Raw genomic sequence first — 26,458 nt, forward strand, 5'->3', positions numbered from 1 at the left:
GACATCCAAATCATGTCATTCGGATGTGTTTTGAGAAAGTTCGATGTTACCGTTTTTAGTCAAAACTCGTTAGCCTGGAAGTAACGCGGGCATATCATTTCGCCGCTACAAAACGCTATTTTTATACCTCTTCTACAGTTCCAAACAACATTACACTTACGTGGTAGTGAGTAGAGGGTCCCTAAAGCCAAACCGAAGTATCCCGAGGTCTTTATGTGGTCTGATAGAGAGTCCAGAATGAATTTCATAAAGCCAGTACCTTTCCGGAAATGTTGCAATCTTTGCTGCAATCTTTGCTGCCATCTTTGCTGCCATCTTCAGGGGAAAGTCCGTAGGAGTCGATTGCTGAGTGTGGAGTAACACGCTCTGGAAATTCACAATTTCGTCTCCGTTTTTTTTTTTTTAAAACATAGTCCAGTATTTCTTTTGAAATTGAAATGAAGTAGTATGGACTGGACTATGTTTTTTTTTTTTTTTTTTTTAAAACGGAGACGAAATTGTGAATTTCCAGAGCGTGTTACTCCACACTCAGCAATCGACTCCTACGGACTTTCCCCTGAAGATGGCAGCAAAGATTGCAGCAAAGATGGCAACATTTCCGGAAAGGTACTGGCTTGATGAAATTCATTCTGGGTGTAGGATGCTTGGACTCTGGATGTCGAATTAGCTTTGATGGTTTCATTGCTTCGTTTGACAACTTATCGCCAAATACCACACATAAAGGACTTGGTGCATGTGAGTGACCGGTCTCTGCGAAACCATATTTTAAATATGACTCGTCATATTTCGGATTGAATGACCCCTTCTTTTTCTTTGAGGTATCTGGCTCACCATCGTCAGTGGGTATTATTGCGAATGTGACATTATTGCGAAATAAATTGAGTTTATTTAGTTTGCATGCATTTTTTTTTAACTCTTGTCGTAGGCTACGGCCCGGTTAGGAATGTCCCGCGGCCCGGTGGTTGGGGACCGCTGTCTTACATGACTGAAGCAGTAGGTTCAACAGTGGTGTGTGAGGTTGCTGTTAAGTTGTTGTGTGTGATCGCTAAACAATTCATAGGATCAAATCAGTTTATTTTGGCATACGGGAGTTAGCCTAACTGACCTGTAGGCTATAGCACATAAGCCTATTCTGTTTTCATTTTTTAGCATTTGATGACACTTAAACACTGACACTGTCAAATGACACTTAATTTGAAATAGAAGGACAGAAGATAGTGATTGATGTCCCCAAGCACGAATTTCACGAGACAAATTCAAACTGTTCTGGTAAAAATAATCTTGCCATGTTTAAAATGCTGCACTTTTCCACTTCATAGACTATCTCTGGCAATTCATTTTTGGATGACTGTAGATAGTTGTATTTTAGCCTATGTCTTCGTAGACAGTAGCCTAGGCTACACCATTAGGCCATCTTGAGAATAAAAGACTTCACAGCTGCTAACGATCATCCTCCACAACCATGAGGATAGGTAGGCTAAACAGTCGTTCGTCGCCTTTTTGCTTCTTATTGTAAAACCAACTGTTAGGGCCTACACAAGTGGTTGGCATCCCGGTCAATATTTGATATTAAAATTTCAATTTTGAAGCTACAGTATTTGTAACTATGTGTAGCCTATGCAACCCGACTGTTGTAGGCTTGCCTACCACTCTGCAGTGCCTTGCCTACCATTCTTGCCTACCACTCTAGATGAGAGTAGAGTAGAGTATCCTTTTTTAATCCCGAGGGAAATTAAGGTGTCTAGTAGCATACATACATAAATACAGAATATATATATTTTTTATTTCATCATTGCACATATGTTCACCATACAGCACACACTTACATACATCTAGCCAAAGTCAGATCACACACACACACACACACACACACACACACACACACACACACACACACACACCCACACACACACACAACACACACACATACACACAGCTGTGGTTGTGATGAGAAGAAAAGAGTGGTTCATCACATGTGCCATAGCCGAGTGGTACATAGCAAAGAGCAGCTAAAAGAGTCAATAACTGGAAAAAGTGTTCAAAGTGTCCAAGTGTCTCAAAGTGTCACTATGCATAGTCCAGGAAGAAATCGCGGTGAACACACAGATGTAAACAAACGGTGACGTAACATTAGAACGGAGGCGCAAAACCTTAATACTTTAATAAAAAAAAAACTCCCTGTCGGTTCAGTTGACATAAAATTAAAATATCACTGACACCTCAATAACACCTCAAGTTATATCTACGACTCAACTATAATCTACGACATGCATCCAAAGCTGGCCCGCCACTGATTATTTGGCCCAGCCAAATTATTCTGGCAGTCCTATTTTTTTTTAATCTTTCATTTTACGATATCGATTTACAAATAGCCTATTCACCAATCAGACTGCGAATTGGTTCTTAAACAAATATGAGAAAGAACACCAGAATGCACTGGATCCTGCTAGCTGTGCATAGCCCTCGGCCAGCGCTTCAATATTGCGCTTTTGTGCTTCTGTTTGGAGCATATAGGCCATCTTGAAGGTGCCGCTGCGTTTCGTAGTGTGGTATGATATTCTTTTCAAACAGTGACAGCGTTGTTGCATATCAGATACACAGGCTTTGCATTTCTTAAACTGGGTAAGATGAACCCAAAATGTTCTTTCCATTCCTGTTTATAGGCCCATATATAGGCCCTATATATATGTATACATATAGGCCATACTTATAGGCCCATATATAGGCCCTGTATATATGTATATATGTAGGCCATACTTATAGGCCCATATATAGGCCCTATATATATGTATATATACAGGCCATACTTATAGGCCCATATATAGGCCCTATATATATGTATATATGTAGGCCATACTTATAGGCCCATATATAGGCCCTATATATATGTATATATACAGGCCATACTTATAGGCCCAGCTATTTTTCTCCCAGCTCCAACTCCTGTAGTTCGCTTCTCACTCTGCATGCTAATATTTCTTGTAGGCAAACAATAAACATTGTAACATTGTCAGGAGATGGGTCAACCAAGTAGCCTATTTAAGAATAAAAAATAGACTTTATCCAAAGAAGTAATTAGAATAAGCCAGGCTCTGTGTTAAACTGTCCATCAATGCCAAAATGATTGTAGCCTAGTGTTGTAGTGCCCACATGTACTATTCACAATATTGAAAGGGGACTTAAAACAGAGTTCATAAAGATAAATGAATTACTAATTTTCGGTATAGGACCCCAATAAAACTATTTCACTTCTCTACTTTATATTCTATGTATTTATTTATTGTATTCTTCATAGGGATCATTTCTACCCACAAGTCATCAGCATGCTGAGCCACATAATGGCACTGTTTGGATTCTGTTTGACCCTCTTCCTCCTACTCCCTCCTATTTTATACTATTTTCTTTTATTCATTCTTGAAGTTGAGTGGACACTTGAGCACAAGGAATTTCAATACTGATAAATGCTTATTTATGAGTACATGATAATAAACTTTAACTTTACATTTATATTTTCAAAATAACAAGGTTTTTCATGTTTGGAACATTTGAAATAAAAAAAAAGGTTTTATTTCGTACATTGTTGATGGTTTAGATTATTCTTATGGTTCAGATTATTTAAAGCCTAACATAATGGTGATGAACACTGGTCGGTATTTTTGCTTAGGGCCCCCCAGACTCTAGAATCGCCTTTGCACACACACACACACACACACACACACACACACTCTAGACTCGCCTCTGCACACACACACACACACACACAGACTCGCCTTTGCGCACACACACACACACACACACACACACACACACACACACACACACAGACTCTAGATTCGCCTTTGCACACACACACACACACACACACACACACACATAGACTCTAGACTCGCCTCTGCACACACACACACACACACACACACACAGACTCTAGAATCGCCTTTGCACACACACACACACAGACTAGAATCGCCTTTGCACACACACACACACACACAGACTCTAGAATCGCCTTTGCACACACACACACACAGACTAGAATCGCCTTTGCACACACACACACACACACACACACAGACTCTAGAATCGCATTTGAACACACACACACACACACACACACACACACAGACTAGAATCGCCTTTGCACACACACACACACACACACACAGACTAGAATCGCATTTGCACACACACACACACACACACACACACACACAGACTCTAGAATCGCCTTTGCACACACACAGACTCTAGACTCGCCTCTGCACACACACACACACACACACACACACACACACTCGGCTCTCTAGCTCTGTCTCCTCAAACTCAATGAGCTTTATCAGATTTAGGTTGTAAAGGTACAATATCGCCAAAGCAATGCGATGTGTCTATAAAACAACTCTCCTCTTTCCTTCTCCCCCTCTCTCTCTCTCTCTCTCCCCCTCTCTCTCTCTCCCTCCACCCCCCCCTCTCTCTCTCTCCTCGTATGTCAGGTGGGCGAGTTCCGTGCACACGCGGCTGAGTGGACGGCGAACGTGTCGGCCGAGTTCAACGCCACGCGGCGGCGCCTCAGCGTGGACATCTACGACCGTTTCCAGCGCGCCGCGTCCATCAAGCGCAAGCTGTCGGCCGAGACGGGCCTGAACGCGCCCCCGGAGATGAGTCCCGTCACCCCGGGCAAGCGGGCGCTATCGGCCAGCCTGGGCGGCGAGCAGGACCGCGAGCGCTTCCGCAACGGCCCCCCACAGCCCGGTCACCCCCTCAGCCTCACGCGCAACGGCAGCCTCTTCCTCAACGGCCTCAGCCCCGACTACGCCCACCACAGAGACATCTCCGACTACGCCCACCAGAGGGACATCCCCATCATAGAGCACCTGAAATGAAGAGAGAGAGAGAGAGAGAGAGAGAGAGAGAGAGAGAGAGAGAGAGAGAGAGAAGGACATCCGCATCATCGAGTACCTCAAAAAGAGGAGTTCAAGAGAGAGAAGTAGTTGCTCTACTCTGGGGGGGGGTTGAGAGGCCAGTTGAGGGCAGTGCTTTGCTCATATCTGATCTATAACACCAGCTCTTCACACACACACACACACACACACACGAGACAACACTGAGGTGATCACCAGTAACACCAGGGCCAGATATTGGAAAAGTTACCGCCATGCAAAACATGCAGCTACACACACACACACACATCACATAGTGGACGAAGTCTTAGTCCAGAGCGTCTATTGCCTAGAGTTGGCAACATATTTGAGGTGTATATATACATTATCTTTTGTGCTTTTTAATGTTTATGGTTATTTGTTTTGATGAAACGGTGTGGGGAGTTTAGAAAGCCCTAGAGAAACAGAATGAGGGAGGGAGAGAGAGAAAGAGAGGGAGAGAAAGAGGGAGGGAGAGAGAGGGAGAGGGGGATGCTGATGTGGGCAGTAAGAACAGATGATGTGGATGGATCTGGTGCTCTTAAACTGACCAGCTGGAGTGAAGACACTAAATGAATGACTACGAGTGTGTGAGGGACGAAGCTTGGAGCCTGAAGGATGATGGACTGTGTGTGTGGACAACACGAGGCCTGCCACTCGAGTGATGGACCCCAACATGCACTTAACACTTCATCGCTTCATTGTCTGCCATCAAGACTGACTGCTGCGGCCTTCATCAACAGTGCTACACTCTACTTATAAACCTGCCAATAAACACACACACACACACCCATTAACACTTACTTACTCACACACACACACCTACTCACTCACACACACACATTGACACAGACACGCACAAAAACATACTCACTCACATATACACACACTCACACACACAATTACTTACTCACACACTCACAAATACACACTCACACACACACACACACACACACATTGACACAGACACATGTTTTCTCTCTGATTCAGCAGAGGGACTTTTGGAAACAGTTTTTCTAAAGAATGTTCTAGAAATTGACTTTTTGAAGTTCTTCATTTTGCCAATAGAACCAAGCGGCGGCGGTTCCACTCTGTTCTGCGCTTTTCTACATTGAGAACACGGACCTCCACCCCCTCTGTAGATAATGTAGCTTTGGAAGCTAGGAACCAGCTCAGTGCCTTACATGCATGACACACACACACACACACATACCACTCACTCTCTCTCTCTCTCTCACACACACACAAACACACACACACCACTCTCTCTCCCTCTCTCTCTCTCTCTCACACACACACACAAACACACACCACTCACTCTTTCTCTCTCTCTCACACACACACACACACAAACACACACCATTCACTCACTCTCTCTCTCACACACACTGCATGTTGGACTGAAAATGGAATGTCTTTGTCTTATTCTGTTTGTTGTGAATCATCTCTGGAGTCATGGGACCTGCTAATACACACACACACACACACACACACACTCTCATCGGGGAACACCAGTGACATTTTACAGAATACTGAGTTCCAGTTCCACCGACCAATCAGGAAACACATCCTCTCTACACTGACCAATCAGGAAACACATAATCTCCAGACTGACCAATCAGTGAAAGCTGACTGACTGCTTGGGAGCTGATAGGACACCTGTGCCCATAACGTGACTCTGAATGTACCGCTGGAGGAGGGACCCACAGGAGGAGCGCCGTCTCTCTGTTGCCTGAATGTGTGTGTGTGGTGTGTGTGTGTGTGCGGTGTGTGTGTGTGTGTGTGTGTATGTGTTTTTGTGGTGTGTGTGTATGTGTATGTGTTTGTGTGGTGTGTGTGTGTGTGTGTGTGTGTGTATGTGTTTGTGTGTGTTTGTGTGCATGCTTATGTATAGAGTTCGGGCGACAACGTCACGTTTGGGTAGTAACGGCCATTTTCCCTTTACACTAAAGGAAGATACAGCAATCACTAATGAGAACGTAGAGATACAGCGATCACTAATGAGAACGTAGTTTGATACAGCGATCACTAATGAGAACGTAGAGATACAGCGATCACTAATGAGAACGTAGTTAGATACAGCGATCACTAATGAGAACGTAGCGATACAGCGATCACTAATGAGAACGTAGTTAGATACAGCGATCACTAATGAGAACGTTGAGATACAGCGATCACTAATGAGAACGTAGTTAGATACAGCGATCACTAATGAGAACGTAGTTAGATACAGCGATCACTAATGAGAACGTAGTTAGATACAGCGATCACTGATGAGAACGTAGTTAGATACAGCGATCACTAATGAGAACGTAGTTTGATACAGCGATCACTAATGAGAACGTAGTTAGATACAGCGATCACTAATGAGAACGTAGAGATACAGCGATCACTAATGAGAACGTAGAGATACAGCGATCACTAATGACAAGGTAAGAAAACAAATGGACGGTGATATGAGCAAATTTGAGCTCCTTCACAACCACGAGATGTACAAGAAGGCAACGCAGCGTTACTGTAATAAAATAAAGAGCATTAAATGCTGTAACGCGGTGCTACTGTAATAAAATAAAGACGATTAAATGCTGTAGAGTATGCTGTATGTAACTGTAGATTGGCTTCTGTTCTGTGGCTGTACCACTGAGTTTGCCTACTGATGTAACAAAGCTGTAACTCACTACTGCCCGCACAGACACAATCATTTTATGACACAATCCCGAAACTCTATACTGCTGGAGGAACATCTCACACCTGAACATGTGCGTGTGTGTGTGTGTGCTTTAACCGTGGCATGAACGTGTGTGTGTGTTTTTTAAAAAGACTATGACACAAATACAATGGCCTCACAAAAACAACCCACATTTAAAGGAGAATTCTGGTGTGATATTGACCTAAAGTGTATTGAAACATGATACCGAGTGTGAACGTATGTCTCATAGCCCATCTCGGCTTGTCCCCTGCACTCCAAAATCTGGCGCTGGTTAGCCGATGCTACCAACAGCTTTTTCAATAGTGGTGCTTCGGCATCGGGCTAGCCATGCAAATAAATCACTGTTTTACACCCATTTACGAGGCTCAATGTATCTCCACACTTCATTGGTAGACTTCCGAGGGCCCTGACATTTAAAACGAGACATTGAGAATTTTGAAAAAGCACACTATCAATATCACTATCAATATCACACCGGAATTCTCCTTTAACTTTGTATTCCAGCCATTCAAACCTCTCCATTCTGTCACATGCCAATCAAACCTCTCCAATCTGTCATATGCCACACACACTGTATAGAGTGTGTAGTAGGGGTGTAAAGATTAACCGATACGTATCGGTATCCGTTTTTAACGTGTAAGATACGGCTACATCGATACGTGAAGCCCCGTATCGGAAAAAAACTGATATGAACCGGTTGTTATATCGATTTATTTGTTATGAATCGGTGCACATCCTTTTCTGCTCGCTCAGATTCTCATTTACGTTCCAAGCAGCGCGTTCATCCCACTTCCTGTTTTGAAACTATACGTGGCACGGAATTGTGGGTAATGCAGTTCGTTTTTGGTTACATTCATTGCCCAAAGTTGTCAAATGACCTCATTACCCATACATCTATTGCAACTTAAGCATGTGACAACTTGCACTCGGTCGGCTTTTGTTTTTTGAAATCCAGCGCGAAATTAAGCACTTGTAGCATTCCTAAACAGCAACGATAGTCTGTAGAGTAGCCTTACCTTTGATGAAGGGATTTCCTTAATGTTAAATAATAATTTGGCCCTTGCTGCTAAAACGATGCATACATTATTAGCCAATGATTTTGTTCATATTCACTCAGACTTGTGGCATTTTAGGTTTCTGCATTAGGTCTACTGTTGGAACAAAATAAGCCCAGAGAGTTCATTGATTTGTAGGCCTATTTTATTCTTGTATAAAATGCCTATATGAGAAAAGGCTAAGAGTGTCTTAAGCAATGTTTTATTTTATTTCGGTATTGTCTTACCTCAACAAGGCTACAGCTCAATGAAAACAATCAGATATAACTCTATAAAATCTGTAAAGTCTATAAAAATTTATTTTTATGTTGTATTTGGCTGCTGTGTTTGACCGAAATGTAGACTATTCTTTTTTCATTTCAATACAGTATATGAAACAAATCTCAGTTTAGATAATCATATTCACACATTTTGTTGCCTAATTGACAACCATGACCATGATAATTGATAATATAAAATGAATGTGCATCTTTCAGAATGCTTTCCATTCTTTAACTGCATCGAATTGCATCGAATCGCATCGCATCGAATCGTACTGAATCGTTTCTTATAAACATGTATCTTTTCACTTGTATCGAATCGTGCCCATGTATCTAGATGCGAATCGTATCGTCTTTTACATGAGAGATTCACACCCCTAGTGTGTAGTATATATTCTACACACAGTGAATTGAGTATGTAGTGCATACTTCACACGTCATAGACACACACACACACATACATATACACACACATACACAGTGCACACTACACACACACACACACAGTGCACACTACACACAGTGAATACTGTACATACTGCATCCTCCACATGTACTGTGCTGCTGCTGAGGGAAAGACCTCTCTTCTGAGGACAGAGTGTATGTGTGTCTGAGTCAGTGATTGTGTTTATGTTTGTCTGTGGATGTGTGTATCTTTCGATTCGATTCGATTAGATGAACTTTATTAGTGGGCAGCTGTGGCCTACAGGTTAGCGCTTCGGATTTGTAACCGGAGGGTTGACGGTTCGAACCCCGACCAGTAGGCACAGCTGAAGTGCCCTTGAGCAAGGCACCTAACCCCTCACTGCTCTCCGAGCACCGCTGTTGCAGGCAGCTCACTGCGCCGGGATTAGTGTGTGCATGTGTGTGTATGAGAGTGTGAGTGAGTGTGTGTCTCTGTGCGTGTGCATGTGTGTGTATGAGAGTGTGAGTGAATCTATGTGTGAGAGTGTGTGTGTGTGTGTTTTACAAGACAACCCATCTGACCCTCCTCCCAGGCGCAACTCGATGGAACAGGAGGGGTCTCTGATTGGTTGAGCCATCTCTTCCTGTTTCTTCAGTGACAGAAATGAATGTACATCAGTGTGTCTGTGGCTGCTGTAAGCCCCTGTGTGTGTGTGTGTGTGTGAGGCCACTGAGAGTAGTGAATGTAGCCCTCCTCATCTCTGTGTGTGTGCGTGCGTGTGTGAGACCACTGAGAGTACTAGTGAATGTAGCTCTCCTCATCTCTGCACTCAAAGAAGCACCCATCTCTGTGTGTGTGTGTGTGTGTGTGTGTGTGTGTGTGTGTGTGTGTGTGCGTGCGTGCGTGCGTGCGTACTAGTGAATGTAGTAGGGCTGGGACAACGCGTCGACGTAATCGATGACATCGACGCAAAAAATACGTCGATGCAAAATATGGGCGTCGATTCGTCAAGCATAACGTGTGCTGCTTAATATTTTTAATTTTACACCTTCAGTGTTTTCCATAGCCTACGTTGACTAATCTGTGGCTGGACGCTACAAAATCAAAACCGGCCAGCACACATTGATGTTCTATGTTGTAGGCCTGCTATTTAAATTAAAGATAAAATAATTTCATTGAGCTGCACTTTTTACTCACACAGCCTTTCCTCGCCCCGCCCGCTCTCTCTCGTAACGAGCCCGCTGCTCCTCCTCTGCATGTGCATTTAACAAAATATTCACGATTGTTGAAGGATTTTTGTTGCCACATAGAAGCACTGCATAGAACACGGTGGGCTAAATTGCTATTAAATCCGTTTAGCATCGTGACCATGCTGCGCAAATTTGTTCAAAACTGCTGCATTAAAGTTAAAGTAGGGTAAACTCTGCTAAGGTCTTATCACAACATAGTACATTGAGGAGACTAAACTAAGTTAAGTTACAGTATGCAATCAAGCAGTATCTCAAAGCTAACGTTAGAATATTGCTTGGATGTCAAGTTTAGCATGCTTACTTACAGCTGCTTGTATTTCGCTACTCATGCAGGGCTCATTTTATTGACTCTGAATGTTAGCAAAATCCCGATGTAAATGGAAAGGTGTTTTCCAAGACTGAAAAGTGCTTGTCCCAAGGAGAAATACGAACCGTTATTTGAACTAACTACGTTATGAATTGCATCCACACATCAGCAGCCTTTTAACGGTGTTAATGTTAATTGCAAGGATTCCCTCACAACGTCTTAAAGTGACAGGCACTCAATTAGACCTACACTACTGAACTTTATTGAATGCTACCTCTGACTAAGAATGCATTACTTTGCACTTGTATAGTCTTTTATTTTGGAATCTTAAGAGCAATAAACATATATTGCAATGTTAAAGAATTCATGTTTAATTCATTCAGATATGTAAATAAACATGTATAAGTTGCTATTAGTCAATTAATGGGGAGATAATCGATAATCAAATCGAATCAAAATCTAATCGGACTGAAAAAATGAATTGTTAGATTAATCGATGCATCGAAAAAATAATCGCTAGATGAATCGTTTAAAAAATAATTGTTTATCCCAGCCCTAGATTGTAGCCCTCCTCATCTATGTGTTTGTGTGTGTGTGTGTGTGTGTGCATGCGTGCGTACTAGTGAATGTAGCCCTCCTCATCTCTGTGTGTGTGTGTGCGGTGCGTTCGTGCGTGTGTGTGTGCGTGCGTACTAGTGAATGTACTGTAGCCCTCCTCATCTCTGCATGTGTGTGTGTGTGTGTGTGCATGCGTGCGTACTAGTGCATGTAGCCCTCCTCATCTCTGCGTGTGTGTGTGCGCCTGCGTGCATGCGTGCGTACTAGTGAATGTGGCCCCCCTCATCTCTGCACCATCTGGCACTCTGTTCAAACGGCTTTTCTCCCTCACTGGGAAGCCCCTGACGGAGTGTGTGTGGGAGTGACTGTGTGTGTGTGTGTGTGTGGGAGTGACTGTGTTTGTGTGTGTGGGAGTGACTGTGTGTGTGTGTGTGTGTGTGTGTGTGGGAGTGACTGTGTTTGTGTGTGGTGGGAGTGACTGTGTGTGTGTCTGTGGGAGTGACTGTGTGTGTGTGTGTGTGTGTGTGTGTGGGAGTGACTGTGTGTGTGTGTGTCTGTGGGAGTGACTGTGTGTGTGTGTGTGTGTGTGTGTGGGAGTGACTGTGTGTGTGTGTGTGAGTGACTGTGTGTGTGGGAGTGACTGTGTGTGTGTGTGGGAGTGACTGTGTTTGAGTGACTGTGTGTGTGTGTGTGTGTGTGTGAGTGAGGTTGTGTGTGTGAGTGAGTGTGTAAGAACACTTCACAGGGATGAAGGGAAATGCCATGGACGCCCCACTGCACTGCATACACACACCTTCATATCCTCTGAAAGCACAAAGATCATGCGTATCACACTCACACACACACACACACACAGCAAACATCACTGTGTATCACACACACATACTCACACAGCAAACATCACGGCGTATCACACACACAACAAACATCACTGCGTATCACACACACAACAAACATCACTGCGTATCACACACACACACAGCAAACATCATGGCGTATCACACACACACACAACAAACATCACTGCGTATCACACACACACACACACACACAGCAAACATCACTGCGTATCACACACACAGCAAACATCACTGCGTATCACACACACACACACACAGCAGCAGCACTTGCTGCATATTAGACAGCAGACTTTGTGATTCTTTTCTGTGATGTTTTATAGGAGGCCAACTCCTGGCCATGTTTCTATAAACCCAACTCTCGTGGCTACGCCCGAGCGACGCGTGGTATATTAACGTGTGTGTGTGTGTGTGTGACAAAGTGTGGTATCATATTAATGTGTGTGTGTGTGAGACACCCACACAAGCCCATGCTAAATGGCCATTACTCTTGCACACAACGTTAACGCTGGCATCTAACTAGGACGCTTTGGACACTTTGGATGCTCACATGAGGTGTGTGTGTGTGGGGGGGGCTTATAGTATTATAGCATAAATGGGCCCCCTACTTATTTTTTATTTTTAAATGGGCCTCCTAAGTCGGGGGGGGGGGGGGGGGGGGGGGGGGGGGTTGTGTGTGGTTGCCATGCGCCCATGTCCGCTGCATGTTTGTGAGTAACAGCTCTACTAGATGAAGCTTCAGTGGAGACCCACTAGGTGGCGCTCCTGCAATCATAGCGTCATGTCTGGCTATTTTTCATATGATCCACAATAAAGCCTTTCTTATAATTAATTGTGTGTGTGTGTGTGTGTATCTGTGTATATGCATGCATGCATATTTGTGTGTGAATGTGTGTATGTGACTATTTCTGTGTGAGAAAAATCTGCCGCTAATCCTAAATAGACCAATATCATTAGGGACCAAAATGTCAGAATAAGAACATTCTTGTCACCATTGTGACAAACCAGCAGCCAGACCAGCGGATCCCTTGTCTACCTTGGTTATGTGTGTATGGGGTTATGTGTCTGTGGGGTTATGTGTGTGTGGGGGGGGTTATGTGTGTGTGTGGGGGGGGGGGGGGGTTATGTGTGTGTGTGTATGGGGTTATGTGCTTGTGGGGGGGGGGGTTAAGTCTGTCTGTGTGTGTGGGGGGGGGGGGGGGGGGGGTATGTGTGTGTGGGATTATGACATGGGCTGTACTATGTGTTCTATGTACCTGTACAAAATCTGGGGATTTTGATTAGAAGTTCTTTGGTTGGTGCGGTAAGAGATGGACAGCTCAAATCATTCTGCTCTGCTAGTGGTGAGCATAGCTAGGCTAGTGGTGGGCATGGCTAGGCTAGTGGTGAGCATGGCTAGGCTAGTGGTGAGAATAACTAGGCTAGTGGTGAGAATAACTAGGCTAGTGGTGGGCATGGCTAGGCTAGTGGTGAGAATAACTAGGCTAGTGGTGAGCATGGCTAGGCGAGAATAACTAGGCTAGTGGTGAGCATGGCTAGGCTAGTGGTGAGCATAGCTAGGCAACTACAAAGCTATGCTATGAGGGCAGATTTTAGACTGTGTTTGTACCTCTTAACAGACACCCCCCCCCCCCCCCCCCCCCCCCCCCCAATTGACAGTACTTGGTGACCTCAAACAACAGGGTCCTACGTTGAAAATGGCTGGAGTTCCCCTTGTAGTTTGTGTTAAGTGGGAATTATTACTGACGCAATCAACAATGGAAAGAATGGCAAAGGACTCAAATGTGTCACCCAAACACACATAACGATTCCAGCCGCGACTGAACACCCCGACTAGCGTTGACTCCCTTAGACTACTGAACACCCCGACTAGCGTTGACTCCTAGACTACTGAACACCCCGACTAGTGTTGACTCCTAGACTACTGAACACCCCGACTAGCGTTGACTCCCTTAGACTCCCTTAGACTACCCATGATTATGCTCCAATGTGTACTGCAACAAAGATTTTCAGTTGAGATTTTATTCAAACTCAATATCTGGGGAAATCAGTTCTATGGTGGAGACAGAGTGAGTCCACAATCAAAGGGTACAGCCATTTTATATAGTGATCTATTGAAACAACATCCAATACAGCCATTTTTATATAGAGTGATATTTTGACACAACATCCAATACAGCCATTTTATATAGAGTGATATATTGACACAACAGATGAGTACAGTCATTTTTTAAAAGAGTGTTATGTTAATACAACACCCAAAGTACACAACAAATAATAGTCATCCCTATTCTTTTCCCTATCTATTTCCAAGTTAAACATTTTGATTTTGACAAAGGGGATTTGTAACCTCCTCTGTTTTCCCCAAGAAAAAAATCTTAGAAAATTAATCCCCTTTGACCTGCCAGCATCAGAAAAAGGAAGAGAATTAGTACAAAAGCGACTACTTCACAGATGGATGGACACTCATCACTGCTCTGAGCGCGCCTGTATGCTGGGGGAGTGTAAGGCTGGAAAGCTGGCTGCTGACTGCTGCTGAAAGACGACTGCAGCACAGAACGCTCCTGTTCACCCATCTGTGCCAGGAAGTCGTCCAGATCCAGTCTCCTGATGTTGTCTATGAGGCCTTGGCTGATGCGAAAGGTGTCATCGGATGAGAATTGTTTACTGTCTGAATGCTGCGTCACGTACACTCTGTCAATAATATTCATGCCAGAGCCCATGACTACAATAAGGCGATCAGTGTTGCTGTTGTACTGGGGATTGGTGTGGTGTTGTCTGACATAACTGGGAAGTTGCAAAGCCTTTGGCTGATTCAGGTTGCCAACCTCATAATATCTCTCATACTGGTGTGGGAGGAGAGGACTGTTGCCATTATCAATCCTGTTGTGGAATGGTTTGAAGCCATAACTGCCATGAGCAGGATTGTCTGTAGCCACCATTTGATTGTAGTAGTTGAATCCGACAAAATCATTTGCAAACCAGAACAGAAGTCGAAGTCCATGTCTCGGCTTTGGGCGACCAAACTGGGAGTTCCGCAGCTGGCTCAGCACATTCAGTGTTTGTGCAGGCATGGCTGAGGGAGGAAGAGACAACATGACAGAAAGTCTGTAGAATTAAGCAATAAGCCCCGAGAGGCCATAGGTTATGCTGATTCTACAACAGCTAAGGGGCTGTCCGCTAGCACGTCGTGCCTAAAACCCCCCTTAGCTGTTGTAGAATCAGTGTAACCTACGGACTCGAGTGGCCTATTGCTTTTCTAAAACAGTTACTATAAATACCTGGCAAAGTTTCATAAAGTAAAGGTACAGCAACTAGAAATATAACGAGTTATTCCTAGATAATCATTCTTCCGCCAAGAAATATGTTTCCTCTATCTGAATGGTTGCCAAGCAACATCAAGACGCAGCTACTTTAACTTTTGTATCAACGGCTTCGAACGTGATTCAGCCAATCACAATCAAGGACTGGAACTATCAGTTTTAGAATTCATAATTATTTCTTTTTTTTTTCCAGAGCATTTTAGTCCTCTATATAACCTGTGCAGGCATGACTGGGGGGAGAAAGAGAAAATATTAGTGACAGATTTAACTTGTGTAGAGCTTATCTCATAGTGTTTTTGGGGTCTTAAACTCAAATGAGCTGGGGGCCACTTCTGCCAACGTCTTCTGATTGGAGGGCCACTTCAGTGTTCAAGAATAATACAAAAAAAGAACACCCCCCCCCCCAATACTGTATAACACAACTGCAAACAGACAGTCTTTTTATCTCTTTTTAGACACCTGTCCTATCAACCTTAGCTTATAAATACAATAATGCTAAAATAAATATTAATACAAATTATAAAAACAAAAAAGCATAAAAACAGGTATGTGTGTGTTTCACACTAAACAAAAATATTTTCCTCTCATAACTTATTTAAACCTGGCAAACTTAGGCACCAGGGTTAAGAAAACAACACCATTGGATTTTTATATCAACATTTCAAAAGGCTATAGCTTGAAAGTGGTCAGAGATAAAGTCCTACTGTAAATGTGAAAATGAGTATAAATAAAAGTTTATATGTGAAGTGGGTAAATTTATCCATCTAATTTGCCACTGGATGGCAGGCACTTCAAATTATGCACCTTTCAGTAAATACTGGATGTTGAACATATTTGACCAGGTTTACTTTCTTTTTTGTCAAATTAACAGGAAAATAGTAGGCCTAAGATGTAAACCAACAATAGTAAACTATTACTATAACCACAAACCGTTATTATAGGCCTACAATAAAGTAGCCTGGTCAAATCAGTTCCTATCGTGGGTGACTTTGTAGTTCTTCAGAGCCCTATTTTTTGCTACCCCTGCTGTCTGTACCACGTCCATTACACTATCATCACGATTAGCACTACCACCTCCATCTATGTTGGGCAGAGGGTAATAAACATGGTATGCTTAGTGGACACCGTTGTATACACGCAAAGACGCACCTCCATTCACAGATGCAACGTGACTATCACTGTCAATAGACGATCGATCATACTCTCCAAAATGCACGTCTTCGTCGTTGCACGTCGTTGTTTGTCGCAATTAAAAATACCCTCAAGGGCCGAATTATTATTTTGACATTAGGTCGTGGGCCATATGCATATGCACTATACCTATTGACACATGCACATACAGCAAATTACTTTATTAATGGATTTATGCTGCAGTTACACTTACAGTTCCCTGGAATTAAACTGTGCACTTCTGCTTTCTTTGTTTATCACAGTTACGTATTTGAGCAAGATCATCATGGATAGAACACATGTGCTAGAGTTTGGAAAGGATTTTGTGGTTTGCTGTGTTTTGGAAGAGTTAGTATATTTAGAGAGTAGATTAACAAAATGTGTTTTTTTGAAAAGAAACCTTACTCTTTGGCTAATTGTGTCATGTAGGTGTGAGGCTGTGTTAGGCGCCACGGTCGAGTTTACTCGACAAGATGCGGTACTGAATAAAACGGCCGATTTAGTCAAATAGGGTGTCATATTTCGTTCGACCTCGGGACACTCTAAAACGCTTAACGTGAAAAAGCTTAACGTGGCTTAAGGAAAACAACGATGAATCATCCCCAAATTTCTCATGGCCATATGTTGTCATGAACACTTAAGTCTGTGAAAAAAACTAAACCGAAATCCAACGATTATAGAAGATATCTCACATTAACGTTTTCTTCTTAATTGGCGCCTATGGCGAGAAAAAGGCTTAACGTGATTCAATGTACCTAAACAACGCTCAGTGATCACCAAATTTCTCTCTCATATTGTTCATCATAACCACTTTAATACAAATACAAATATCGAACCCAAAGTCCAATTATTATGGACGTTATCTAAAATTAAGCGTTTCTGCTTCATTGAGGCCTATTGAAAGGAAAAAGCTTAATGTGGATCAATATACCTAAACAACATTCAGCAAACACCAAATTTCTCTCATATATTGCTCCACATAAGCACATGAAACTATCAAAAAGTCGAAATCAAAGTCCAATTATTATGGACGTTATCTGATATTAAGCGTTGCTGCTTCATTGAGGCCTATATTAAAAGAAAAAAGCTTAACGTGAACCAATGTACCTAAACAACGCTCAGTGATCACCAAATTTCTCTCATATATTGCTTATCATAACCACTTAAGACTGTAAAAAAATTAAACCCAAAGTCCAATTATTATGGACATTATCTGACATTAAGCGTTGCTGCTTCATTGAGGCCTATATTAAAAGAAAAAAGTTTAACGTGATTCAATGTACCTAAACAATGCTCAGTGATCACCCAATTTCTCTCATATATTGCTTATTATAACCACTTAAAACTGTCAAAAAATCGAACCCAAAGTCCAATTATTATGGACGTTATCCGACGCAAAGTTGCAAAGTTGTAGTGTAAGGATGGAAGTCACCCAAACTTGCCCGCCAGATGCAAAACTGGTTGAGTTGTAACCAAAAACAACGAAGGGAATAAGGGGAAAGTATTTGTAAGACAAACCGGGTTGATGTAGAGAGAGAGAAAAAGAGAAAGAGAGAGATAGAGAGAGGGAGAGGGAGAGTGGGCAGGGAAGATAAAAGAGGGGAAAAGACAAAGGAGAGAAAGTGAGAGATAGGGAGAGGGAGAGACGGTACATAGATAGATAGATAAATGAATATAATGGTGTAAATAAACTATTTACACCATTTACACAACCATTGGTTTGCTAGCACTGCCAGACGCAAGTGCCCTACCCAGACGCCAGACGCTACCCTGGGTTTACCAACCCTGCAAGATGCAAAGTTGTAGTGTAAGGATGGAAGTCACTCAAACTTGCCTGCCATATGCAAAACTGGCTGAGTTGTAACCAAAAAAAATTCTGGCCCCTCTGGCTTTAGGGAATAGGGGAAAAAACTAAAAGAGCATGTGAGTCGAGGTCTAGTTGAACCTAGCTAAAAGGTAAACAACTAAAACTATAATACAAACTGCTATTCTTTTTTATTGTAACAGTCTCTTGCTTTATCCCTCAGACTTGACTTCAGTCAACAAACAAGAAAAGGCGATGATTCCCTGGAAGACAAAGACGATGAATGCCTGGAAGACCCTCACAGCTTGTTAGGTGAAAATGCCTAGGTTGAGTTCAGTTGGAGCACATAACACATTTGTGGTAATCAGTGCAGGCGATGGCTACACGATCTTCTGCCATACACTTCACGTGAAACCACTGCCTACAAATTACACACAAAATGTACTCATCTCTATATTCTGGATCACCCTTGCATTTGGCTGAGTAGCACAGGGTCCAGTTCTTGGAGTTAGCATTATCCAACTGTAGCCTTTTCCAGGTGGACTTGTAGTCTCTCTCCCTAAGTTCTACAGCCTTAGTCTCCGCATCATACGACTGCACCTTTCTCCTATGACATAGAAGTTTTTTTTGGGAGAGGCCTGAACGTCTGATTTTCCCTGGCATGTACTCTTCAACGAGAGAGTGGATCCATAGTCTGGCTTTGTGGCTGTCCACTGGCCCTAATTGATCGTTCCTAATGATTGCACAGGCATAGAGAACAGTAAAAACACCACAGTCATATCCATTACTTTGTTGTGGGACATTTATGACGTCTGTAACAGTCCAATCAGATACCTTAAAATCTTCTCCAGCAGCCGTGAAAATACAGGCCACAACTTTGAGAAGTGTTGAACAGGGAGTGTTTGCAGTTTTAGAGCTGTGGATGGAATTGTAGATGGAAATGTCCCGATCCCTAAAATCGGCGGATGCTAGAACCCAGTGTAAGCCTGAACCTTGAACATCGGTGTTGAAGGGCATCAATATCGTGTCAAAATTCAGAGCCCTTTGTGCTGCGCAGAACTGCAAAATTGGGCCAAATTTCGAAACTGCAGCCATCTGATAAATGTACGTCGGCACACATAATACAGAGTCCATTTTTGCCGCCTGACCAATATAGCCTGCGATGGCCTGCTCAATTGTCTCCCCTTCAAGCCAGATCTTGGGAGCAAGACACTGGCTTCTGCGAGACACTGATGACCAGTTAGGCTCAGGTGTTTGTACATGTAGCCAGGGAGCAAAGGTATTGTTCTCAGTATCACTTGTTATATCAGGATGCTCAGGTGCTTGCACTTGGGAAAGGACTGAATCTGGGGCCAGATTGACTGTATAATCGTAGTCCTTCGTTCTAGGGTTTTTTCTGCCAGATTTGCTTTCATTTCCTCTACCCCTTTTCCGCATCAAAGAAAGGCTGTAGGTACGTTTTGTGGGTAAATGCAGCCCAGTAGCCATTTCCACAGCAAGGATGTGGAAACATTTCCCTGAACTTGGACAGGAGCATGAGGTGTGACGGGAATGTTGAGAAATGAACGTTCTAAAGAATATCTGGGTTCATTGAATTCAACATAGAATTTTAGAACCTTCAATTGTTGCAGAACTTAGAACGTTCAAAAACCTACACCTTTAAGGGTTAACAGGCATGTGCTCCACATGACCACTGGAGGCTCCAGACAAGGTGGATCGGTAGATGTGCGATGGAGCCCCTGGTCATTTTGCAGGATTTCTGTAAACACCTCTTTTTTAGAGGGAATGAACACCCGATCTGACTTTGCATTACCATGCTTCATTGGCACATAGATGGACACATCTCCCAAATAATGGATCAGATACAAATTTCCCAAATTAACATCTTCACCTTGCTGCAGCAGACAGTAAAAAAAAATTCTGAATTGAGACGAACCTTTGCTAAACTGCGCTGTCCTGATGTGATAGTACCGCAACAGCACTCTACCACCATATTTTTTTATGTGTAAACAATATTATGTGTATTTTTTTATATGGTAGTTTGATCCCTTCTGTTTCCAAGACATATGGTCAAAACGAAAGTCCATATCTGATCTACCTCCCTTCAAATTCTGATACAGGTACACATCACCCCCCTTGGGATCCAGGGGTGGTTCGTGTCTTTGTGCTTCTCATAATCGCACAGAATGGTCTCTATTTCACACAAAGTAAATTCTGACTCTTTTTGCATGAAAGCCATGACCGTTCTAAAGATTTTAATGAAAAACTGTAATACTGAAATACTGTACTGAATTGTAATATGTTAAACAAAATAAAAACAAGAATTTGTTTGCAAATTGGACAATGACTTTAATAACGTTCTATACTGTATGTGTTATACAGGGGTTTGATTGTGGAATATAGTTTTTGAAAACAGAATATAATAAAAAATAAAATAAAAAGTTCCTTTTTCAATATAGACTGTATTAGATACAGTAGCTTATAGGCTTAACTGTAATTATATGGGCCTAACACTATACTAGTCTATTCTATAAAATAAGTTGCTATAAAAGATGGATTAAATAGCTCAAAGCTCAATGCAATGCTGTAGGAAGACTACTGAATAAACTGAAGCTCCAAGCTGCTGTGAATTGTACAAGTGAAGGTCTGTGCTGCTGTGAATTGTACAAGTGAAGGTCTGTGCTGCTGTGAATTGTACAAGTGAAGGTCTGTGCTGCTGTGAATTGTACAAGTGAAGGTCTGTGCTGCTGACAGTGTTACCATGTTTCCAGAGTCCCTTATTCAAGTTTCAAATGACAACAAACATTTTCATTGGTCCTTCAGTGTGCTTTGGGGCTGACTGGAGGAGTGACTTCACCAACGGCAAAAGAGATGGGCGGAGCCAGCACTTTCCACGACTCCGGGTGGAGCTACACTCGGCATAGGCTACTTCCTCTTAACTCTCAACTCGTTTCTCCACTATTTAAGAAACATTTTAAGATAAGCGAAATACACACATTAGCCTACATATTAGCCTATATAAATGTGGATCTTTCATCAAAGGCCTACTATCCACGAGTGCTATTTTGATTTAGGTTATGTAGGAAATCATCTTTCATTTGATTTAGTATGTGTGATATAGAGAAAACGAACAACCTTCAGTAGGCACACAAAAAAACGTCTGAAATGCCACTCTTCTTCATTGTGGCTGAATAGTTAGCCAGAGAATGTTATGAAGAATGTTGACTTAGAATGTGTATTTAGAATCTAATGGAGAATGGTTACTTGAAATGGCGTTTAGCCATTTAGAATGTTTGCATAGAATGCGGATTTAATGGTAACAGAGAATGCCTATGAAGAATGTGCATTTGGAATGTAATGGTTAAGTGCTTATGATGATCTAGGCCTATAGAAATTTGGTGATCACTGATCGTTGTTTAGGTACATTAAACCCCGTTAGCTTTTTCCTTTCAATAGGCCTCAATGAAGCAGAAACACTTACAGTAATGTCAGATAGCGTCCATAATAATTGGACTTTGGGTTCGATATTTTTATAGTTTTACGTGAACATGATAGAGAAATGTGGTGATCACTGAGCGTTGTTTAGGTAGCCTACATTAAACCATGTAAAGCTTTTTCATTTTAATATAGGCCTCAATGAAGCAGCAACTCTTAATATCAGATAAGGTCCATAGTAATTGGACTTTGGGTTTGATATTTTGACAGTTTTATGTGCTTATTAGGAGCAATATGAAAGAGAAATTTGGCGACCATTGATCGTTGTTTAGGTACATTAAACCATGTTAAACCTTTTCATATCAGTCTAGGCCTATGAAATACTTAATGTCAGATAACGGCCATAATAATTGGACTTTGGGTTCAATGTTTTGATAGTTTCATGTGCTTATGAGGAGCAATACATGAGAGAAATTTGGTGATCGCTGAATGTTGTTTAGGTACAGTATATTGATCCACGTTAAGCTTTATCCTTTCAATAGGCCTCAATGAAGCAGCAACGCTTAATGTCAGATAACGTCCATAATGACTTTGGGTTCGATGTTTTGATAGTTTTATGTGCTTATTAGGAGCAATATGAAAGAGAAATTTGGCGATCATTGATCGCTGTTTAGGTACATTGAATCACGTTAAGCTTTTTCCTTATAGGCCTCAATGAAGCAGCAATGCTTAATGTCAGATAACGTCCATAATAATTGTACTTTGGGTCCGATATTTTTATAGTTTTAAGTGGTTATGATGAGCAATATGAGAGAGAAATTTGGTGATCACTGAGCGTTGTTTAGGTACATTGAATCACGTTAAACCTTTTTCTTGCCATAGGCACCAATGAAGCAGCAACTCTTAATGTCAGATAACGTCCATAATAATTGGACTTTGGGTTTGACATTTTGACAGTTTTATGTGCTTATTTGGAGCAATATGAGAGAGAAATTCGGAGATCATTGATCGTTGTATAGGTACATTAAACCATGTTTCTTATAGCCAGCCCAGGCCTATGAAATACCCCAGTCAACACACCCATGTGGGGCCCATATGGGTTGGACATGGGCTGGTGAGTGGGCCCCATGTGGGCTGCCCAGCTGGGTCCCAGTTAATTTTGTCTGGGGGTTCCATGGTGGCCCCATGTGGGCTAGCCCAGATGGGCTGAAGGTGGGCTTCACATGGGTCCTAGCTAAAAATCCACATGGCCAACCCAGGTTTCTGGGCTGATTATGGCTTCCTGCTATTCTGGGTAAAATTCATTTTGGGGGCTTATTTTAGTCAGCTCATACAGTTCTTTAACCGTTAGGTGTTCATATGTTTGTTCAAAGTCAGCTTTATTGTCAATTTCTTCACATGTTCCAGACATACAAAGAGATCGAAATTACGTTTCTCACTATCCCACGGTGAAGACAAGACATATTTTACCAATTTAAGTCCACAGACAAACATAACATTCAAGTAAACAAAAAAGTAAGTAAATAAGTAAATAAGAGGGCACATATAATAATGAAAAAATAAGAGCAGCAAAATTTGGTTGAAATTGTGCATAGACAGTCAATAAAATACTAGTGCAAAGTCAGGCCAATAAAAGGCTTGTGTAGTTCTGTTTGACCTAAGTAAGAAAGAAAGTGGCATAGTGGTGCAAGTTATGTAAGAGCAGCAGAAGTGTTGTGTTTTCAGGACAACAACAACAAGTTGTAAAGTGTACAAGTGTGCAAGTGTGCAAGTGGAGTAGTGCAGGCGGCCATTGTGGGTCCAATGTCCAGGATGTTATGTAGCTGAGGGTGGAGGGGGGAGAGGAGGGAGAGAGTTCAGCATCCTTACAGCTTGGTGTATGAAGCTGTTGGTGAGTCTGGTAGTGCGGGAGCGCAGGCTTCTGTACCTCTTCCCAGAGGGCAGTAGATCAAACAGATTGTGAGCGGGGTGACTTGCATCACTCACAATTTTGGTCGCCTTGCGGGTGAGGTGGGTGGTGTAAATGTCCTTCAGGGAGGGGAGTGAAGCACCAATAATCCTTCCAGCTGTGTTCACTATGCGCTGCAGGGCTTTCCTGTTGTATTCAGTGCAGCTTCCGCCCCACACAGCGATACAGCTGGAGAGGATGCTCTCAATGGTGCCTCGGTAGAATGTGGTCATGATGGCTGGTGGAGCACTTGCTCGCCTGAGTTTCCGCAGGAAGTACAGGCGGCGCTGAGCTCTCTTCGCCAGTGATGCAGTGTTGGTGGTCCAGGAGAGGTCTTCACTGATGTGCACCCCCAGGAATTTGGTGCTGCTCGCTCTCTCCACCACAGCACCGTCGATGGTCAGTGGCAGGTGTTGGGTGTGACCTCTCCGGAAGTCAACAACAATCTCTTTGGTCTTGCTGACGTTCAGCAGGAGGTTGTTGTCCCTGCACCACATGGTCAGATGGTCGACCTCCAGCCTGTATTGAGTCTCGTCGCCCTTGGTGATGAGACCCACCAGAGTTGTGTCGTCAGCAAATTTTACTATGTGATTGTTGCTGTAGGTTGCAGTGCAGTCATGCGTCAGCAGGGTGAAGAGCAGCGTACTGAGCACGCAGCCTTGGGGGGCCCCTGTGCTCAGTGTGATGCTGCTTGAGGTATTGTTGCCAACACGTACTACTTGGGGCCTCTGACAGAGGAAGTCCAGTAGCCAGTTGCAGAGGTAGGTACTGAGTTCCCAGGTACTGGTACCCAGTTTGTCAAGTTTGCAGATGAGTTGTTGTGGTATTATGGTGTTGAATGCAGAACTGAAGTCTATAAACAGCAATCTCACATATGAGTCTCTTTTTTCCAGGTGGGTGAGGGCTGGGTGGAGGGCAGAGCAGATTGCATCCTCTGTAGACCGCTTGGCTCGGTATGCAAACTGGAAGGGGTCCAGGGTGGGGGGGAGAATGGATTTGATATGTGACATGACAAGCCGCTCAAAGCACTTCATGATGATGGGTGTCAGTGCCACAGGGCGGTAGTCATTGAAGCAGGATGGAGCAGTTTTCTTCGGCACAGGTATGATGGTGGCAGCTTTGAAACATGATGGGACGATGGCTTGCTTCAGGGAAGTGTTAAAGATGTCTGTGAAGACATCCTTAAGCTCCCCTGCGCAGTCCTTCAGCGCACGACCTGGGATGTTGTCTGGACCTGTTGCCTTACGGGTGTTGATAGCAGCAAGTGTCCTCTTCACGCTGTCGGCAGAGAGGCACAGGGGCTGCTCATGTAGAGGGGGATGGGTCTTCTGTGGGCAGGTGCTGTTTTGTGCTTCGAAGCGAGCAAAGAAGCGGTTCAGGTTGTTGAGCAGAGGGATGTTGCTCTCACAGCTCTGTGGCGCGGGCTTGTAGTCCGTGAGGGCCTGAATGCCCTGCCATAGGCTTTGTGCGTTCCTGCTGTCTTTGAAGTGGGTGGTTATCTTGTGAGTGTATTCCTTTTTTGCTTTCTTGATGCCACGGGACAGGTTGGCTCTCGCTGTTCTCATGCCAGCTTCATCCCCAGCTCTGTAGGCTTTGTCTCTGGCCCTCAGCCTGAGGACATCCCCTGTCAGCCATGGCTTCCAGTTAGCCCGAGTGATGATGTCTTTTGTGTGGGTCACATCATCGATGCACTTGGTGATGTAAGAGGTTACAGTGTCTGTATACTCCTCTATGTCTGTCCGGTTGTTGTAAGTGCCTGCCTGCTTAAACATTTCCCAGTCTGTTGTGTCAAAGCAGTCTTGGAGAGCATCGGAGGCTCCCTCAGGCCACACTTTTACCTGCTTACGAACCGGTTTGTTCGCTTTTACCCTTTGTCTGTATGCGGTCATTAGCATAACAGTGATATGGTCTGAAAGTCCAATGTGGGGGAGGGGGGTGGCTTTGTATGCTCCTTTGTGTGTAGTCCAGGTCCAGGATGTTATCTCCTCTTGTTGGAAAATCAACATTACATTACATTACATTACATTACATTTGGCTGACGCTTTTTAACCAAAGCGACTAACAACATGGTAAACAGTAAGTTTTAGAACAATTCTCACAATTTTGGGACAGTTTAAAAAAAACATTAGAGTACAGTAAGAATAAGTGCGTCGGTGAGTGCTGTTTTTAACAGTTACTTGTCAGTTTAAAACGGCTGGTGAGTGCTAGGATCAGTAAGACTTGTTGTAAGTGTTGCTATGAGAGTAGATGTTCTCTAAAGAGGTGGGTCTTCAGGAGTTTTTTGAAAGTGGAAAAGGATGTCCCTGCCCTTGTAGGAACTGGCAGTGTGTTCCACCAACGAGGAACAACAGATGAGAAAAGTTTGGATTGGCTTGAGCGTACCGGTGGTAGAGCTAGACGTCGTTCGTCAGAGGAGCGCAGCGGTCTGGAGGTAGTGTAAGTCTGTATGAGGGCATTCA

The 26,458-nt window shown here is 43.1% G+C and overlaps 2 protein-coding genes across 5 annotated transcripts in view; one reads left to right on the forward strand and one right to left on the reverse strand.

Annotated features, from left to right (window-relative positions):
- Window positions 1-5,764, forward strand: part of kcnk2b (potassium channel, subfamily K, member 2b) — a 69,626-nt gene extending 63,862 nt beyond the window's left edge. For all 4 annotated transcript variants that reach the window (XM_042095774.1, XM_042095775.1, XM_042095776.1 and 1 more), the window contains exon 7: window positions 4,491-5,764. In XM_042095774.1, the coding sequence (XP_041951708.1) occupies window positions 4,491-4,880 (390 nt within the window). In that variant the 3' untranslated portion in view covers window positions 4,881-5,764. The remainder of the gene's footprint in view (window positions 1-4,490) is intronic.
- An 8,561-nt stretch (window positions 5,765-14,325) lies between these two features.
- On the reverse strand, window positions 14,326-15,556 carry LOC121711740. Its single transcript, XM_042095570.1, has one exon. The coding sequence runs from the start codon at window positions 15,415-15,417 to the stop codon at window positions 14,698-14,700; it is 720 nt and encodes a 239-aa protein (XP_041951504.1). The 5' UTR covers window positions 15,418-15,556; the 3' UTR covers window positions 14,326-14,697.
- Window positions 15,557-26,458: the final 10,902 nt, after the last annotated feature.

Source organism: Alosa sapidissima, chromosome 6 (genome assembly GCF_018492685.1).
Source record: "Alosa sapidissima isolate fAloSap1 chromosome 6, fAloSap1.pri, whole genome shotgun sequence".
In the NCBI taxonomy this organism is placed as follows: domain Eukaryota; kingdom Metazoa; phylum Chordata; class Actinopteri; order Clupeiformes; family Clupeidae; genus Alosa; species Alosa sapidissima.

Coding starts and splice junctions, on each gene's coding strand:
- LOC121711740 (XM_042095570.1), bottom strand. CDS start 15,417: ATGTTGTCTCTTCCTCCCTCAGCCATGCCTGCACAAACACTGAATGTG.